The sequence below is a fragment of the Platalea leucorodia genome (assembly GCF_965183815.1).
Source record: "Platalea leucorodia genome assembly, chromosome: 1".
NCBI classification, from domain to species: domain Eukaryota; kingdom Metazoa; phylum Chordata; class Aves; order Pelecaniformes; family Threskiornithidae; genus Platalea; species Platalea leucorodia.
Genome location: NC_138823.1, coordinates 119211224 through 119232718, shown reverse-complemented (window position 1 = coordinate 119232718; position 21495 = coordinate 119211224). Strand labels below are relative to the sequence as shown.

The 21495-nt window shown below is 36.0% G+C and overlaps 1 protein-coding gene across 1 annotated transcript in view; it reads right to left on the bottom strand.

Annotated features, from left to right (window-relative positions):
• The window catches only part of ULK4 (unc-51 like kinase 4), a gene marked incomplete at both ends in the record, with an annotated part of 244522 nt that overhangs the window by 145695 nt on the left and 77332 nt on the right, over window positions 1-21495 (bottom strand). Inside the window, 7 exons of the mRNA XM_082310398.1 lie at window positions 566-710; window positions 810-861; window positions 10282-10376; window positions 10467-10518; window positions 13729-13785; window positions 14127-14248; window positions 17458-17591. Coding sequence (XP_082166524.1) covers window positions 566-710; window positions 810-861; window positions 10282-10376; window positions 10467-10518; window positions 13729-13785; window positions 14127-14248; window positions 17458-17591 — 657 coding nt within the window. The remainder of the gene's footprint in view (window positions 1-565; window positions 711-809; window positions 862-10281; window positions 10377-10466; window positions 10519-13728; window positions 13786-14126; window positions 14249-17457; window positions 17592-21495) is intronic.

Genomic DNA, 21495 nt, shown 5'->3' with positions numbered 1-21495 from the left:
TCATACAAATGAAGTTCCAGGCCACATCTGGCCCACAGGCTGTAGTTTCATCTACTATGCTGTAGGGTTTTTCTGCTAGTTGGGCCCACAGGAAAGGACAGCAATTTAGAGGCAATAACCCCTGGGTGGATCATGGAGGACTAACCCATCCTGTACTATTTCTTTTTGAAGAGAGTTATATGCCATTCCATATGATTTCAGAACATCTTACATAAGTGCACAATATCCAAAATAGACAAAGATGTTGCTCTTAGAATGTTCTGACTTTCAAAGAGGAGTATTTAAATCACAGCCCAAAAGCTAGGGGAGACTTGTTTCACTCCAAGAGCAGCCAGAGGCACAGTATCAGAAATGAGCATCACACAGAAGTGTTTGTGTTGTATATGACAACATACTAAATAAACCTAGGAGAGAGATGTTGGGCAGAGAACTCTGGCAGCAGTTAATTGCTATTCCTCTTTTCGTTTCGCCATTTAAACATAAAAAGGGTAGTTAAAACAAATACACTGTCAAAATGGTTTGAGTATCAAGTTATTCCCCATTACAGGGGCAATATTATACTTACTGAGGCAGCAATGAATCTCTAATGAGAGACAGAAGCTTGCTGTTTGAGTCCAGGCTCTCCCCTTTCTCCTCAGCCATGACCTCGTGGCTTAAAAGCAGTGATGTGGTTTCTGAGAGCAACCGCAAGCTGAAGAGTCTCCATTCCACTTGAAAATAAAGGTGCCAAGAATGTGACCACACTGAAGTCTAATTAAAACAAAATGTGGAATTCATGGAAACTGTAGTTGATGTGGCCATATACTTACCATTCTGACTGTGGACCAAAGAAACTAGTGGTGGGAGGATAGAGTCTTCAACCTAAAACAGAGAATTAGAAAGATCTGGCTTACATTATTCACAGGGAAAAAATAGAACAGAGATACACTATCGTCTATGTTTATTCCACTGCTAGAGCCCTTAATCAAAGAGATGAATAATCATGGAAATTCATCCATAATCACACTTACAAAGCCACCAAGTTCACTTTTCTCTGGTAAGCTGTCATAAAGTTACAGACAGTAATGTACTTTTATATAGAAAAGAACAGTACCTTTGGCATGATTCATGGAGAATTAATTTTAATTTAAAATACAGAATTCAGTGCAGATGTAAGATATTAAGAAAAAAGAGTATTAGAATATCTATTAATCCTGATGCTTTAATCCATAAACTAATCATTGAATAGAGTTCAGAAGAAATGTCCTTCTGAAACCTGTATAGAACTAAAATATATCAGGAAAGATGTACTACATCTAATGAAATATCCTTAAGCTTAGTCGAGAGTCTTGATAAAATTTTAACTTCTTCCATTCTGGTAATACACAGTCTTCCATTAAAATTTAAATTTACAGACTTAAGATTTGAAATATGAAAAAAATAATCCAGTCAACTCTTTATTGTCCATGAGTGTATTGTTACAGATTAATCGTCTGTCACAGGACTAGTCAGCTTAGTTCCATCTGAAATCAACTTACGGCAAACTAGGCTATAACTCAATTTTATATATCTAATATTACAAAAATAGCACATTATTAGTATTCTCTATAAGAGAATGAATTTCTAAGTCTTAAGTCATCGGTAAAATATAATTTATTAAGACAGGACATGCTTTATTTTGGGGGAGAGGATGGATGGACAGCCCTGCGATTTTTAAGTATGCATCATGGATACACAGCTTGTCCTTGGATTTATTTATACAAATAAAATTACTGCGTAGGTTCTCACTACACTGTGGACAGGATTTGGTGAAACAAGGCTGCATTATAATTCCCCATGTGTTTTCTTTTAGTGATTAATACTAGATGATTGAATTTCTCTAGATTTATGCAGCTACTATTAAGAAACATCTATAGAAGATGAAAGTATACATGAAAAGGGGTCACTAAATGAAGTTAGCCTCCAGTCAGCAATAACTACAATTAGCAACTATTTCGTTGTTAGTTGGTGGTCTCTGTTAAATGAACCTCTGACATTAAGGGATTCATTTAGTCTGGCTTTTTTTCACTTCTGAAAAAACTGCCAAAAGATGCCTTTGTTACATACTTTCAATAAAAGAGGTAAAAGGACTCTGCCTGAGGTATAGAAGTCAAACTACTCTTGCAAGTACAAATAGCCTTTACGCCTATATAGATAATGCTATATATCGTAAATGTAGTGACTTTGGTAACACTTCATAATTTTGAAATATTTCATGTTCTTTTCAGTTAATATGCAATAAGATAAATAATAAAACTACATTGCACTCCAACAACTCCATTAGTGCAGGTTTCTAAACTGTTCTACAAATGGTAATTTATCAGTTACATCATACCTGTGAAGTAGGATTAAAAAAAAAAAAAAAAAAAAAAAAAATTATGTACTTAAGGCCTTTCAGTCCAAAAAACCAGTTCAACCTACTGCAATGCTTCTCAAATGAAGAGGCACATTTAAGTGGCAAATTAAAGGTGTGAGACAGAAAAGAGGCAAAAAAGCAGCCCTTGGTTGTCTGATACTGATTAAGATGGCAGCATACAGCAGTATGATGCAACCTCAATTTCTAAAACTTCAAATTTTCTTTCACTTTCATCCAGTATTAACAGTAGTCTTTCCACATTAGCAAATGTAGTTAAGCCAGTCATAAGTCTTTTCTAAGATAAATATATTTTAAACTGCCATTGTAAAGAAGATTCCTGAGGTCTTAAATAATTGTAGTAGCTTTTTCTGACCTTGTTCTAACATGAACCTCAATTCTGGCAAACAAACTGTTTAGAATGGAATTCTCCATAGCAGGTGTTTGCCTCATGTCAGTTTGGTGTGGTGTGGAGATCAACTAAATGTATCACTAATCCTATGGAAAATTATTTTGTGATGCAAGAGCATATCAGAATGCACATGCTAAAGGGAGAAGCAAGTATTAAATCATACATGAACCTTAAATCAGATACTTCCTAACTCTGCAACCCTCATCTCCTCTCCATGCTATTTGGGTCACTGTTTTTTTACTAATGTGAACACAAATTTGTAAACAACATATGAACTAAGCAAGTCATTATTGAGGTGAAATAAACTGAAGTGTAATAGTACATAAAATATTTTTAATAAAATCACCAGTGAATTGCACAAGTTTCTGTAAGTTAGGCATACAGAAGCATGGTATTAGTATTTTGGCATTTTCTAGAGGGATTGAAACAAATAGAAGAATACTCAAACAAGGATTCTTTTTTTCTTCTTTTAAATGACTGCTGACATCTACATGGAATCAAATCCCATATATGCATGAAGGTAGCCAGATATTTTTCTTGTTTCTGTCTTTATCACTAAGATTATGTACAAAAAAAAAAGGGGGGAAATCATCTTTAAGCCTGAACAGACTAGATAGTTTAAATACGATCATCGCTATATCTGGGTTTCTACCATCTTCTAAATAGCCTGATATCCAGTTCATGATAAATCCCTAACTGCACAAAGCCACCATTGTATAAGTCTGTAATGATGGCACTCAAAGGCTATGCTGCCACAACTGTGCTGTTATCAGTACCCAAAATAGCAATGAAATACTAGAAACTTCCATACACACTACATTCACATTTCGCAACTATAATACATATGTACAGAACCAAAAAAAACAGCTCAAACCTCGTAATCCTGTTTCTGACAATTGGAAAGGAGTAGAAAAAGAGTAGGAGAAATAGACAAAGCATAAAGCACTCTGGTTTCTCAGAAAGTAACTCTTGAGTTAAAAAACTTCCTAAGCTGATGCTGTATCGGTATTTTTTCATTTAATAATGCTTATACTAGCCTTTTGTCCCATAGATTTGTCCAATCCTATTTTTCAAATGTATTTATACTTTTAGCATGTGCAATACCTATGGCACTGTATTCCACACTTCAATTATGCCTTATGAAAAGACACTTCCTTGCTTATTTTAAACCAGCTAACTTGATACCCACTTATTCTTATTTTATGAAAAACACAAATAATAATTTCCAATTCATCTTTCCCATGTCATTCATAATTTTATTCTCTCAAGTCTTTTGTTTCCACGCTGAAGTTCTCATCTACTCAGTCCCTCCTCGCATCATTGAGCTATACTTTGTCTTGTTAAGCTTCATTCCCTTTGAGAGTGAATGACCACAACTGCATTCAGTATTCAAGGCTTGAGGGCACCATGGACTTACCATGGCAGTGATGTTTTCTGCTTTTTTGTCTGATCTTTTACCAGTCATTTCTAATAATCTAGTTGTCTTTCTGATTACTGCTGAGTATAAAGCTATCATTTTCATAGAAAAATGATGCTAAAAGATCTCCAGAACAGTTACAAGTAGTTCAGAGCCTGACACTGCACATGCATAGTTGGAATGATTTTCCCCATGTGCATTGCTTGACATTTATCAGTATTGAATTGCATGTCATTTCATTGCCCTTTCACTCAATATCTTGAAACCTTCTGCAACTCTTCCATCAGTTTTAATTTTTACTATTGTGAATAATTTAGTGTCATCAGTCAGTTCTGTCACCTCCCTATTCATTCCCTTTTCTGGATTAGTTATAAATAGCACATGTTGCAACACAGATCTTTGTAAGGCACCATTCTTAATGTACCTAATTTTTTAAAAACTGATCTCTATTCTCAACTTAGTAAATTTTAAGTAGTTAGAAGTTGATCTGTCAGAGGGTAAGAGGGAAGGGCCAGGCCACTGGTGGATTTGAAGAGTCTTTGGTGCATGACTTTTTGTCAAAAACATTTTGGAAATCCAAGTATACTATCCAAAACCAGAACATCTGTCTCCATAACATTCACCGATTTCTGCAAGGAAAACTCTACTAGTGAGGTATGAGCACCCAGCAAAAGCTCTACTCACTTTTCTACAGTATTTTATTACTTACAAAAATCAGATCTTTTGAAAACAAGGCACAATTTTTATATAAATTCTTCTGCAAAGTCTGCATGTTACTTTAACCCTCAAAAGAGAGAGACAAGCGACAGTTTCAGAGTAGTTAAGTATTCACCAGCTACTAGGAGGGGCTTGAAAGAGAAAACTGTAATTTCAGTCCTTCTCTGCTTGTCTCCATGGTTTAGGAGCTTGCACCTTAAATATATGTGCCTGCTTTGTTAGAAACAAACAAACACTGCCTCAGCTTTACTTAACCACATCAAGCAAAGTCCAAGCTCCACAAGTACCCACTAAAAAGCAGTTATAACATTGCAAGGGATCACAGCGGAAGGATCCCTACACTAAATCCCTATTTAGCAGAAGGTACCCCCTAAGAATGATGACAGAGAACTAAACTTCCATTCACTTGTGTTAGTCAGCACGGATGAATTCAACTATTCGACATATCCATACAACCATCATGTGTTAATGAACTAGCTTATAACCAAACTTATCCATTATTCCCTACAACTTAGCCTATGTTTATATGGATAGCTTAACCCTCTTCTCAAGGCCACAGAACTTACCTTAATATGGTTAACATTACCGATCTAAAAAATCTCTCCCTTGATTAAAACTCAGTTTCAGAGCTCTTCAAATCAGTGCTTAAGGCCGAAGTCTTGACATTTGGTGTTACACTGGTCAGACAGAAAAAGTAAGCAGGCTTAAAGCCTGGTCCAGTAGCATTTGTGAACCATGCTGTTCTCAAGTGAAAATGAGACCCAGGAATTAAACTTACATAAAGAAACTACGCTATCCATTCCATGCAGCTGTCATATCCAAACTCGCAAGTGACTAAGCCCATTACTTTACTTTCAGAGATTTTTCTACAGCTATCTGGTTCTTTTCAGTGTGCATACGTTTAATGTACAACTACTAACAAATATCTTTTCTCCTTAGCCACTATTCAAAGCAGAACATACCAAAGCAAAGACCATCAGCTCCCAAACCCTTTTTTTCCAGTCACATATAAGATCCACAACATCCAACATCACCTTGACATTTATTCTCATTAAAATTCCACATACAAAGTTATGGCTGAAAGTGACCATGGAATTAAGATCATGCTGCCTTCAAACTTCTAAAAGCATTTGCTTGAGGCACAGCATGCTCCTCAAAGTTTTAATATTGCCTGTAATCTCTCAGAATGTAATATAAAAAATAATCTAATGCATGTTAGAATGAATTGGGGAGAAGGATGACATTTCTGTAATTTTTTTTGAAAAGTCTTCAGAACTTCAGAATCTTCATCGAGGGTTTGGGGTTTTTTTTCCCTTACTTCTGGGAAGAGACAGCACTGATTGACTGACTCAATATGTCAATTAGTACAGAACTGGTTTCACAAAAAAGTCTCATGTCATGTGGATTAGCTTAATGGACAGAAAGCCACATGGAGTGTAGAATTTTAATCTACTTGAAAAGGGAAAGTGATTGAAGAAATGCTGTACAATATGTTCATATAGTCATATCCTACACTGACAAAATTAAGGTGTCAGTGGTTAGATCAGAACAGCCAGCAGATGAAGAACACCACTGATGCTGAATCAAGAAAAGACTAAGATGAGCAGAAAAAGGCACTTGCAGAAGTTTCTAACCCTTATGTTGTCATCTTTGGTGAAAATAATAACTCTTATATTGTCAACCAGTAGATTTCCATGTCATACTGCTTTTCCCTTGACTTCCCATCAAGCAACTCATCATGTTCGGGGTGCTTTTATTTTAGCCTGAACTTCAAAAATAAGTTTTAAAACCTTGAGGAGGAGAATCACTGCTGACAACTTTTGCCTCAACCAGAGAAGAACTTTCATGCTTCGGGTAAAAGATCATCTGTGCAGTATACAGATCATTTTTAGGAACTGGTTAGAGTATAGAAAGGACTCCCACAGGAACTGCCTGCCATCATGAACCTCATCACTGCTCAAAGTGCTCTGAATTAGCATATATCCTTTTTTCAGGCAAATAAATACACTTAACAGAGAAAAGAAAAATTCAAATGATACAGTCAGCACAGAATTCTTCCAGTTAATTATGTCTAAACCTTTACCAAAATTTGAAAACAAATATTGTTGTAACACTTATTATCTGAATTTAATAAATATTTTTCCATTTTAGTACATGAGGGAAACAGGCAGTTGGACTTGTGTCAGTTTAAGAAACCAGGGTTTATATTCCACTCCAGTCTAGAGAGATTCTTCTTGATGGCCTTCATCATCATATTTGCATACCTGGAAATCCACAGTTTTATCAAAACTTGCTGTATCACACTTACTATTAGTCTTTATATCCTGTTAAAAATGCACACAACTGCATGCAAAATGAAATTACTGCTCACTACTGGCTTTCGTTTGAGCACTTTCAATTAATTTCCCTTGACTTTATCAGACTTAGCAATATGTAATACAGTCAGTCCCCACAGAAATGAATCTCCTCAATAACTGACTTCTGATAATCAGAAATTTGATCACAAAAAAATCAATTTATTCAATTTTCTTTGTTCAAGGTACAAATACAAAGGCAAATCAAACATGAACTAAAACCCAGAACAACGAATTCTTTTCTTCTCCAAGTGGAAAAGAACCTGAAGTGTTGCTCTTAAATTCCTATTAACTTACACAATTTCCACTGCAGCTAAACTAAAGCCAGAATTGAACTGAAAAACTTACTGGTTCTGCTTGTTTAATATAACCTCACTTGTTATTAAATTCATTAAACTTTATTAGAAGTGCATTTAATTTCTGATTATAAACTTTAAAGCAATGTCACAGTTGTAGTGGAAAAAAATGCATCCTCTCAAGAAGGTGTTGGCCTTCCCCCCACCCCCTCCATAAAATGCTGTTTCTAACCAACTTTATCTAAATGAGCAGTCCAGGCTTCAGAGATCAGCCTAGGATACACATTTCTCTCCAGTAAAAGAGTTTCCTATTAACCACTGTTATACTTAAATATTGATCTGGAAGCTTGAACATGTCTTGCTTCAACTTTTTAAAAAAAGCACCAAGTTCCACTGGGTGCTGGCATTTATATTCATAGATTCTAGTCATGCTCAGCGAGCAGCAATTAGAAGATATCCCTTGAGTAACAGCAATTCTAAAAATATTCTGCATGCATCATAGAAGATGAAGTACCACTTTCCACTAAAGTAATGTATGCTGTACATTCAAGTATAATTAGCACACCAGACTTCGTAAATAGTATTAAACTAATTACTGTTTGCACCACTAGTGGCAGATGTAGTTAGAGATTATTAATTACAGTGGACAATTTCTTGAATTTAACATACCAAGTACAAGGCAATTTCTCCACTTTACTTTGTGTCTGAATGGCTATTTGCTGAGTGTCAGGAGGCCTCTTTTAAATTAGAAAGAACTGTTACTTATGAAAATGAGCAAGTGATGTAATAGATTTTATTTTCTCAAAAAAAAAAAAAAAGAAAAAGCTGTTCATTGACAAGGATATAATTATTTTTAGTTGATAAATTTCAATATACACCTATTCTAAACCAGGAAAACTATTCTACAGAAGTGCTATGTGTCATAAATTTGCAAGCACTAGACAGGCAGGAAGTTTCTTCTTTAGCTATATAAGGTTAACCAATGTGTTCAGATGGATTTTAAATAAACACCTAAAACTTTCAACGTTGGTGATGAAGTAAACTGTTCCCCAGAAATTTAGATACTTAAATAAAACTCACCTACTGGTAGCCAGGGCTTACTTAAAAGAGAGTGGGATAGTCATTCCCCGGTTTCAATACAACGTTCTGCTGAACGTGGGGATGGGAGCAGGGGAAGAAGGGTTGTAAAGGGGAGCTGTCTCCTTGGTGCTATTTTTTCAGGGGAAAAAAAACAGATCATTAAAGTTTAAACAGCTAGGGGAATTTTATTTCATGTGCTGACACAAGGTATTGCAATTTCAGTAAATGTTGATGGACCTCCATAAAAAATGGTACATTTTTCTGTCAATATAAGACACACTGGTAACCCACAGAAGTAAAACAATTATTTTTAAAGATTGAGGTGATTCTAGAATGATACAGTCATAATACAGTGACATGCAGGCTGACAGGCATGTAAGGAGACACCAATTGATATTGATACCTCACCTACATTTACATTTCTTTTCTAGAACATCCTTTGCCATATTAAAGTAAATTGAACTGTTTAGTTCTGCACCATTTCCCCTCTGACTATTAACTGGTTAGATTTTTGTGCATAAGGGCCATTTTCTAGAATACCACTCTTTTGTGAGCATTAATGAAAATAAACATTAAACTTATTTAAATTTCTATTTATATTTTGTATTAATTTTAATATTTTCACTTAAGGTGTTATAATCTAAACACTCAACACTAACACAAACACACCAAATAGGATTTCAGCTTCTAAAACCACTTAATTTCCAAGATCACCCATTCTTATCTAGCCCAATCCCTAAGATACTCATGAATCTATTAATTTGCTAATGCCTTTCTTGATTTAACTGCTATATTGAGTGTGCCCCAACCTAATTCCAATACAAACACATATATTTCAGTTTGAATTAAATGGTCACCCCAGTAAGTATGGTGGGTTACACTTCTGGTAGGAATTCAGGCACAAAAATGCACTGGTATAGGTTAGAATGATTTGTCAATCACTCATTCAAGCATTTCAACCTACTGATTTGCTGAAAACTATTTTACAATGTAACTGTTCTGGCTTCAGCTAGCTTAGCTCAAAGAAAATCATTTAATGAAAAGCTTCAAAGAAAACAAATCTTTAGTAATGTAAGAAGCTTACAGTATGTGGGTTTGGCAATTGTAATGCAATTTTTAGTAAGCAATTTGTTATACTTAAACAAAAAAAACCCACCATAACTGCTATAAACTGTTACTCTTGATGATGATCTCATCAGGAAGAGTATTGATGGAATGCATCTTCAATGCTCAGAGGTGGTCTTTCCAAGTTATGTTAAAAGCATGATGACAAATGAAGTGGTGAAATTTCTACTAATATATAGCAATATACTCGCTTTGAGGCTGAAGAAAGACTTATAGAATCAAGTGTTATATTTACACTAAAATCATTTTAAGACCTGCTATTTCTAAACTTTAAGCCCTTCTCATTCTCCCTCTAACTTCTCAACTAAATACAGTAAACTGAGTCTGAATGCTTTGTTGCTTCTTTGAAAATTAAATCTCTTTATAAACAATAAGGATTTTTCCTGTCAAATAGAACCACAGTACATTTTAAGCCATAATTTAAGCAGTTTCTAAATCTTCAAAACATCCTATTATCAATGGAATTGGGCCAATTAGCTTGCAACTATTCAATTTGTTGTCAGACTTACGGTCAAGCGATGGATTGTCAACAAGACAGGATGCTGTGTTACTGCTTCAAAGGCTGATAAAGTAGTCTTAATCAATTCTTCTGCTGCAGCTTGCCCTATCAGTAAAGATCATTGTGTTTCTTTATAAAATGCAACAGTTATAACGCTTGCTTATAAAAGTAGAGCAATATTATAGGTTACCTTACCTATTGCTCCATCCAAGTTTGTTTCTCCTGAATCTATTGACCTGATAAAATTCTACAGAAGAAGAGGCATTTACGTTAAAATACTTTAGAAATAAAAATTAAGAAGTGCAATCATTGAATAATTAAAAAATGAAATTCTTTAAGGAACTGTGTAAATACTAAATGTTAATGCACCTACATTAGAAAACACTGTCATAATTAAGATATAAAAGACTGAAAACATTCATGATCTAGCTGTTATAATATAATTTTGCAAGTCTATAATGCTGCTGGACACTTAAACATAGAGTACAGTAAGGACTATTACTCTGATTAATGTCAGGAATGATAACATTTCCAGCTAAATAGGCAGTAATTAAACATCTTTATTTTTAATAGAAAACTGTAATTTCTAAGAAGACTTTGAACTAACTTCGACATGGCTATGTTAAAATAACTCACTGAAAAGACCAAAGACCCTCCAGAAAATGCAATTTTCTGTTATTTGTACCATCTTTTTGATCTCCATGCATACTACGCACACTATGGATACAGTTACATACAGAAGAACATACAAAAATGCATAACCTTCTATTAAAAAATCACCTAAATTAGTCATCATTTTGAGGAACAAAGACATTGAAATATTAATAACCTGGGTTAAGTAAATATTGTACAATTAGACCCATTATTCTTTTGCCTTTTAATCTTGATTTAATTCTTTTGCTTTCACTTCTATACATAGATGTTTATTTCATATAGGATGCAAAAGACATGTTATTAGCATTTGCTAAAGAAGGAAAAAAATCTCAGCAGAATTTGTAGTATGCTCTTTTTTACTAATGCAGTATTTAATACACAGAGAATTTGCCATGGTTAAACATCTTTCTCATTTTCAATTTGCACACATATCTATTTATATGATGTAAAGCATTAAGAAAATGACTCATTTTATATTTCACTATCAATTAAAATTTTGTTATTATATATTAAATTGACAGAAGTGCCTACATGGGTTATCTTTTTCTCCATATGTAGGAAACATCTGAAGGATTCTTCTCTAATTAAAAATACAGTTAGAAACTAATTATATATTTCATAATTTAAATGCATCTCAGAGGCAGTCATAAAAAAACACTGCTTCTATAAAAAAGTTATTTTATCTTCCTGATCATTTGAAGAAAATTACTAGTTATTATCTAATTAACTTGTTTTGAAGAGAGTATTATTTTGTTTGCTCATTTAAGACAGTTTCACACCTAACCATAGTCTCAAGACCAATTTGGGAAAAATCAATATAGTTGGTGCAAAAATTGTTCTGGCTACTAATGCTTAATTCCTTAATTTTATATTAGAAACACGAGAAGGAGATGTATTTATACAAAAAAAACAACCATCTGGGGTTTTTTAAGCAACAGAGAGGAATCGTGTGTGCATTCTGCTACAGGTAAGTCTGTGCCCTATGCACTCTGCTAGGAGCCTACTATTAGCTGTGCCTTTGGGGCAAAGCGTATCTTCCATGTATTTCTATTCACAGCTGAAAACATGAAAGGATTGTCCCAAGTCCCTCTCAATTTCTTTGCACAACAGAACTGAAAATTACAGTGATGATGGAAATAACTTCAAAGTAGCAAGAAGAAAAAAATTCTCAATGAACAACAGTTAGAGGAAAATAACTACTCTTTTCCTTCCAGAAACGAAGCACACATCTTTTCACTCCTAATCATTTCTTTTTGTTAAGAGTAAGATTTTTGAATAAATCAGAAAGAAAAGAAAAAAAAAAAAAACAAAAACAAAAACAAAAAACACCACAAATAACTGAAAGACTGACTTGCTATAAGTCTTAGAGGCCTCAATTATAGCACAGTACTTCGAAAAAGTAGAAGCTGATGATCAAATGTGCCTTTATAGATGTCAGTGGGAATGTTGCTAAACACAAAATTCCAGAGTAGATAGTTGCCTGGTAGAATGGATAGTTACTCTTCCAGAAGTAATTATATTGGTCATATCATAACACAGTTCTCTAAAATGGCTTCAAATTTGATATTCATTTTTCAGACATACTACTTCCCCTCCCCTTTTTTATGTGTAAATTGAAATAGTATATGTAAGTTCCTGAATTGCCTTGTTTGATGGAGACAACAGGACAAGATGCAGGAAATATTCAGTAATCTCTCTTTCTTGATCTGAGAGGAAAGCTGTGATAGTGTAACTAGCCTGACTTCCTCAGTCAGTAGTTCAAGCAAGCTGGAGTAACATCAAAAGAAAACTTACATTGTACCTCATCTGCTGTACCTATATTGTTGACAGAAGAATTTCACCTTGTAGAAGGTTGATCCAAAACCATTAATAAATCTACTGCCTAGTTACAAATGCTTCAAAGAGACCAAAGGCTTTGTAATTCAACATCTACAGTTTTAAATTTTTTTTCTTCATTCTAATGCTAATTTTTATACAAATATTTTAGTAGAGCTAAATTAAACCCACATTTTCTTGGAATAAAGAGTCAAAGGAGAAAGAGAAGGGAATCTGAACAGTAAACTTTAATCTAGCTGTTTGTGGTGAAGCATTTCTTCATGATATTGTGGAAGTAAATACCTAGTTGTCATTTATGAACCCATGTACTTAAAAGTATTTGCTTAACTCTGATATGCAACTTTAGAATACGTTTTTTTCTTATTTAGCAGAAACAACTGTTTTCATATGAGGAAATAACATTACAACAATACTACTTCACTTTTGCTATACTATCCTATGGCATAGTTAAAAGTTTCTTTTCTATTGCTAATGTCATAAATAGTTTGTAGAAGTTAACACGAGACAAATATCTTAGCTCTGTAGCTTACAATACTCAGCTTTTCATCAACTAAATACAGCATAAAAGTACTGGCCAGAAGAAAAAAGTGACAAAAAAGAAAGAATACCTTAAATATATATTAGATTATAATTTATCTTTCATTTCTACTCATAAAATACTAGTGTATTCTATAAAGAATATTCTGTGTAATTTAGAGCTAAACTTGTCTACTCTAAAATAAAGTACACAGGAAATTCTCAATTTATCAGACATGTGCAGAGTTCCTCTATACTTGAACACAGGATATCATATTTTCCCTTTGACTCAATAGATTACTACAGAAAATATTTTCTGACAATATATATAGTTTTGAATATAATCAAAGCTTCAATTTTACATTCAGAATAAAGTTCTCTCTCTAATTCCCAAAATTTTAGGCATATGTGTATTTTGTAAACAAAATTTAACTTAGATGGTTATACTCACAAGTAAGGTCCCATAGTTGAAAAGAAACTCCTCTGTGACTATCTGAGGACGAAATACCTATTTGAATTTAGTAAATGTTGAAAAAAATTATATTAAATGCATATCTTACGATCAGAAAAAGTAAAGCATGTATTTCACAGCCATGTTAAAAAAAAGAGGACAAAACACGTACTTGCTTCTATCATTAGAGTTGCCTTACAATTTGCAAAATTAAGGCTTGCATCTTTAATACTGTTACATAGCTGGAATACTCATCAACATATCCACGCATTAATAAAAGTAATATTTTATCCACTCTGATCATAATCAGCAGAGCTTAGATTTTGGGAAACTGCAACAGTTTGTCCTTTGTTTAAATTTTTTTTTTTTTTTTTTTTGAAAAAAAAAAAAAAATCTACCTGGGATGTCACAAGATGAAGCACTACAGGCATCATAGGAAGGCACATCTTCAGCTGTTTGGCCTGAACCGTTGATGGGTGTTTACGTCCAGAGACATTAGTTAAGGCAGTGAGAATGTCACCTACAGAAAACAACATTTCAGACTGATCTAACATAACTGTTTTATTAAAGAACAGCAAATGGCATACAAAACACCTCTGTTCCAGCAACCTCTGTTCAATCCCATCTTCTCCCTCCTGCCCAAAGTAGTATTCATGTGACTGCATAATAAATCAGGCTGATCCAGCACTTTTCTTTTTCTCAGTGTTCAGCCAGGCCAATTTCCTGCTCTGGCTACAGGGACAGGAGCACAAACGTGACCTCTGACAAAACGGTGAAGATGACAGAAATATAAGGCAGGTGTAGAAGCAAAGATGAAATTACCCCTCTTGGCAGGATGGACTTCTACTGGCTTTAGGTGGCTACATATGCATGGAATTACACTCTTGAAATTCTGGGGATGCAGTTCTATTTCCAGTGAAATAAAAAGCAAAATTCTCCTGACTTCCAGCCGACCAAGAGCTGAATTCACCATGATTAGTAGGTGACGTAATGCTCAAGCAGTATGTTTTTCCTGCAGCATAGTACCACTGGAAGCAAGAAACAAAGATCCTCCACGCCCCTTCCAAAAGATCCCTCCACCAGCCATGTACATGCACATTCTCATACACAAGTTTAACAATGACACAAGTGACCTAAAGCAACAGGAATTCTCAACGTTCTCATACAAGAGGTAGCAGCAGGTCAATGAGAGAACTTAGTTGCTTCCATAACAAACCTCAGACACAATAATGAGGGAACAAAATTTTAATTGCAATAGTAAAAATTTTACTTCAGAACAGACACATAAAAATCAAGGAACATTATGCTAAATTTGTATTACATTAACTATTGTCTCAGAAAAGCAAGACCCCTTCTGCATGGGATAAACAACAGAAGCAGCAGGAGAAAAGTCACAGCTCATATGCAAAGAAGGAAAATTCTGTCCCTACAGCCTGAAAATATTAAAAGCCAAATCCTGTCTTGAAAGAACACTTACTATATTTTTTTCCCTAATGAGAGAACTGCACAAAACTGTAAAAGGGAAATCACAGAGATATTAAACAAATAAAGGATAGGATTCAGTATTTTATACAATTTTCATGTCAGAAAATGCCCTTCCTTTCAGAGTAAGTCGCAGAGTTTATTCATGTTGAATAATACCAATGCTTTTCTTCTGCTCCCATGGAGTTCAATTTTCAACAAAAGCAGAAATGACAGAGCCTGGCACTAAAGTAGGTTGTAAAAATACCTAGCCTTAAAGATTTGACTTGTTCTATAATATACTGCTCAAGAAAAAGAAAGTATTGCCTAAAATTCTCCAAATACATAAACCAAAATATTGTTTTTTCATCAACACATTTTTGTTTTGAATTACTCACAATACTGTAATTCAACAAGACTTCTCTGTGGTTAGCAACAAATAATTTACTGAACAATCCACTCTCTCTCTATGTTTTAAGGCCTATATAATCATCACATTTGCCAATTTTGCAGCTGATAAATAGACAGATATGGTGACTTTAATTTTTAGCATGATCTAAGCAATTTATATCTACTTCCTAGAAATAGCTTAAATATTATAAATGCAGAAATAAAATTAGTTTCTTACCTACAACAACTGAAAACTTTTAAAATTATCCACAAGATTAACAATTTATTTCATTTGTTTAAATGTATCTTTAAGGCCAATTTCTACAACTTGCTAATCTATTTGGTTTATAGCTACATCTTGTGGAAGAAGATGGGATCAGTAAGGAGCTTACATAAATGCATATTAAAAAAGGCAGCTGGGATTACTTCTAAATCAACAGCTAAACTACTTTTAACTGTTCCACTTTGCAAATCTGGTTATTTTTCTTAGGAGCCCATAGCTTTTACCTCCTCAAGCAGAACATGTTCCTTTGCCATACTCACAGTAATAAAAAGAAAAAGCCTTCTGACAAATGTGGGCAAATATGGACAGATAGCTTTATCTTAATAAAAACAATCAACACAAAAATCTAGCTTAGAAAGGAAAACAAAGTGTAAAAATTACTCTTAATATATCGGTTGCCAACAATGCATTGAAATTGTACATCAGTAGTAAAAAAACCCCAGCAGAATATATGTTAAAGAAATTGATGTACTTTGTAGTATAATGATAGTAACTATATATTTCATGTATGGTACATTCAGGTTCTAAGGAAATATCAGGGCCTGCTATATTAGTTGCATATAGTACATACGAACAGTAGGAGGTGAATTTCTGCCTCAAACATTTATAGTCTGACACTTCCAAATCCTGAAATATAGCCAATATGCAAACCTGATACTTATTTAGAAAAGGGATCAGGTATTTGCAACAAGGTGAAGATTTGCATTGTCATAGGAAGTAAAGTTTCTTTTAAATCAGCAGCATGACAGTTAGGTCTACTGACCTTTCCAGTGCTACCATTTCATTTTCAATATTCCAGCGATAATGTAGAGAAGATGAAAAATAAATCAGGTATCAACTCATCAGAAAATAATTTTATGAAAAAAATGTTTTATCATTTAATGACAAAGCATACACCATCAGGGTTGGTTTTGCTCCCTTTCTTTTCTTGAATACTCACAGCATTTCCTTCCTATTTAGCTTTCTTACTCTATTTCTCAGAAATACTAGTGAAATTTGTTCGGATATTCACAAAATTGTCCAAATGCATATCCTTGGCACAAAAGCTATTTTGCTGAAACTGCAGCACTGATGTTCTCTCAGAGAAAATCTTTCCATCTTTTCTTATGCATGAGCAAATCAGTTTCAGACATCTAGAACAACTGAAGTATCTAGGCTGAAATTTTCCAGAAAAATTGCCTGAAGCAAATATTCAACATATATGTTTCAGTGTAAGCGATTAATATGTACTCATGGATATGCCCTGTTGCATCTCTCCTGGCTCTATGCTTTATGAGGCGAATTTACTCTTAGGGTTTTCAATGCTTGGAATTGCTTTAGAACATTAATAAAACTTCTTGTACATTTGGGCCTCATTCCTGACTGAGTTGATGGGGCTTACCATTCAACAAATACAAAACATTAATATAGGAAATTATGCATTCCAATACAAAATATCTGATCATGACATAACTTAAAAACTTCATGAAGCTGATATCATGCAAACATTATGTAATCAGACAATACAGTCTTTCCACCTGTATATGTAAGGAGATGTTTATTTGTCGAGGGAGTAAGCAAAGGTAAGATTTGTTCAGTTAACCAACTGAATTTACCTAGAATTCCTGGCAGCTCCCGCACAATGTGATAGATGAGAAGATCCAGACATTTTGACAGGTATTCACTGCCACCTTGCTGCTCTTTTCCTGGTGTGGTCTTTCTGCTGTCTCTTTCAATATACATCACGAGTCTACATTTAAGCAAGTGCAAAACATTACCTCTCATAACAAAAAAATGACACTATATCTCAAAAATACTACTGAACCAGACATTTCTAGTAACTGTGGTTACAAACAAGATGATCCATTAGTTTGGGCTCTGTAATTTTGTTGAAATTTTAGACTTTCCTTTTCAAATAAATCAATTTTAAAAATAACACAAATGACTGCATCAAGGAACAAGAGGATAGAAACCCTTTAAGCTATTATAAGTAAGTAAGTGCAACTCTACTAGTTTAAACGCATATATGATGCTAACATAAGGAGTGAATCCCATTGCAGACTTAGACAGAGAGAGACCAATTTTAAAATCCACATTATTTTGAAATATATGACCAATATGCACAATACGAGCAAAAGGCTAAAAGACATTCTTTTTCAACATGTAAGAATTCCTAAAGCAAGAATAATTTAAGTCAATGTAACAAGAGATCAATCTTTCAGTCAAGAAAAATCATAGTACATAAATCATACTACAGCCTATCAAAATGCTAGCACTAGTTAGAATGTCCATATTGAAAGAGATAAAAGTCCAAACCAGCCTTACATCCTTTCTCTAGAAATCTGGTGTTCAAGATTTCTGAAGACAAACTCAATGCTTACATTCTAACTGATAAGTGCTGTGTAGCTATGCCATTCTGCAGAATGACATTTTCATAGTAAACGACGGTAACTGATTCATTAGCCATTGGCTAACTTACAAGAGATTGCTTTAATAATACACCTGTAACAGAATGCTTCAGGCAATATTTTAAAATGCTCATTTGAATAGATAGAAAGGCCAGACTTCCCTTTAGGGGCATAATATTGACATCTTTGTTTCACATTCAAACTCCCTAGGGGTCCTGTGCAAAAAACCATCAGTCACTCGTGAGTGAAATCCATGCTCTGGATATTAAGAATGTACTTCAGTATTAACTTTTTTTTTTTAACACTCTTCTTATAATCAATATTCTTTTATAGAAGTATGAAAATAACTTATTTAAACTGCCTTAAGTGTACACAACAAAACTGCAGGACTCACAAACACAAAATTTTATCCTACGAGGTGTGTATTTCCATCAAAAAGCCAATTTACTCAATGAAATAAAAACTACCTAAGAATGCATTTTGCAGGATTAGGCCTCTAAACAATGCATGATTGTTATGGAATACTACAGTTCACCTTATCCTTCCTGAACTGTGCTACAGAGACAGAGAGATAAATGAAAAGGCCCGTTCAGTAGCTACCTTTCACCTCTGCAATAGCCCAGATGCAACACATTCAGCTTCACTTCCCAGAGACTATGGGGACATCTTTTATTTTTCTGGAAATTTTATTAAATTAAATTTTGATTTGTCTGGTAGAAGAGAAGTGCTTAAAAATCTGATATTACGCTTCAAGCTGGTCATAGGTTTGCCAAGCTGGTGAAAAGGGCTTTAAACTAAAGTTGCTGGAGGAGGGAAACCTCAATCCATCTCACTCCTACCAGCTGGATGCCAGTGCCAGCAATAGATGCCCAGAGCCTGGAGAAGGATCACGGGTCAGCAGGAGGGCACCTGAAGAGCAGCACAAAGGAATTCCAACCAGTAAGTCAGCTTCATTGGGGGCCCAACTTAAATGCCTCTATGCAAATGCACACAGCATGGGGAATAAACAAGAGTAGTTAGAGACATGCACACGCCTGCAGGGATATGATCTTATCGGCATCACGGAGGTGTGGTGGGATGGCTCCTATGACTGGACTGTTGGAATGGAAGGATACAGGCTCTTGAGGAAAGACAGGCAGGGGAGATGAGAAGGAGGTGTTGCCCTCTATGTCAATGACCAGCTGGAGTGCACAGAGCTCCACCTGGGGATGGATGAGGAGCCGACTGAGAGGTTATGGGTCAGGATTAAAGGGAGGCCAGGGACAGGTGACACTATAGTGGGGGGCTGCTACAGGCTACCCGACCAGGAAGATCGAGCAGATGAGGCCCTCTATAGACAGACAGGAGCAGCCTCACATTCAGAAGCCCTGGTCCTCATGGGGGACTTCAACCACCCCGACATCTGTTGGAGGGACAACATAGCAGGGCATAAGCAATCCAGGAGGTTCCTGGAATGCATTCATGATAACTTCCTTCTCCAAGCGATAGATGAGCCAATGAGGTGAGGTGCTATGCTAGACCTTATTCTCACCAATAAGGAGTGGCTGGTGGGGAACGTGAAGCTCAAGGGCAGACTTGGCTGCAGTGACCACGAAATGGTGGAGTTCAAGATCTTTAGGGCACCGAGGAGGGCGCACAGCAAGCTCACTACCCTGGACTTCAGGAGAGCAGACTTTGACCTCTTCAGGAATCTGCTCAGTGGAGTACCATGGGCAAAAGCCCTGGAGGAAAGAGGGGCCTAAGAAAGCTGGTTAATATTCAAGGATCACCTCCTCCAAGCTCAGGAGCAATGGACCACAACAAAGAAGTAGTCAGGCAAAAACACCAGGAGGCCTGCACAGATGAACAAGGAGCTCCTGGACAAACTCAAACTCAAAAAGGAATCCACAGAGGGTGGAAGCAAGGACAGGGAGCCTGGGAGGAATACAAAGAAATTGTCCGAGCAGCCAGGGATCAGGTTAGGAAAGCTAAAGCCCTGATAGAATTAAATCTGGCCAGGGATGTCAACAGCAATTAAAAAAAGCTTCTATAAATATCTCAGTGATAAAAGGAACACTAGGAAATACGTGGGCCCTCTCCGGAAGGAAACAGGAGACCTGGTTACCCAGGATATGGAGAAGGCTGAGATACTTAATGACTTTTTTGCCTCAGTCTTCACCGGCAAGTGCTCTAGCCACACCACCCAAGTCACAGAATGTAAAAGCAGGGACTGGGAGAATGAAGAACCACCCACTGTAGGAGAAGATCAGGTTCAAGACCATCTAAGGAACCTGAAGGTGCAGAAGTCCATGGGACCTGATGAGATGCATCCATAGGCTCTAAGGGAACTGGCAGATGAGGTTGCTAAGCCACTATCCATCATATTTGAGAAGTTGTGGCAGTCTGGTGAAGTTCCCACTGACTGGAAAAGGGGAAACATAACCCCCGTTTTTAAAAAAGGGAAAAAGGAAGACGTGGGGAACTACAGGCCAGTCAGCCTCACCTCTGTGCCCAGCAAGATCATGGAGCAGATTCTCCTGGAAACTATGCTAAGGCACAAGGAAAATAAGGAGGTGATTGGTGACAGTCAACATGGCTTCACTAAGGGCAAATCGTGCCTGACAAATTTGGTGGCCTTCTACAACAGGGTTACAGTGTTGGTAGATAAGGGAAGAGCAACAGATGTCACCTACCGGGACTTGTGCAAATCCTTTGACACTGTCCCGCACGACATCCTTGTCTCTAAATTGGAGAGACGTGGATCTGATGGACAGACCACTAGGTGGATAAGGAATTGGCTGGATGGTCGCACTCAAAGAGTTGCGGTCAACAGCTTGATGTCCAAGAGGAGATCAGTGATGAGTGGTGTTCCTCAGAGGTCGGTATTGGGACCAGCACTGTTTAACATCTTTGGCGGCAACATGGACAGTGGGATTGAGTGCACCCTCAGCAAGTTTTCTGATGACACCAAGCTGTGTGGGAAGGGATGCCATCCAGAGGGTCCTGGACAGGCTGGAGAGGTGGGCCCATATGAACCTCATGAAGTTCAACAAGGCCAAGTGCAAGCTCCTGCACATGGGTTGGGGCAATCCCAAGCACAAATACAGGCTGGGCAGAGAATGGATTGAGAGCAGCTCTGAGGAGAAGGATGACTTGGGGGTGTTGGTTGATGAGAAACTCAACATGACCCAGGAATGTGCACTTGCAGTCCAGAAAGCCAACAGTATCCTGGGCTGCATCAAAAGAAGCCTGATCAGCAGATTGAGG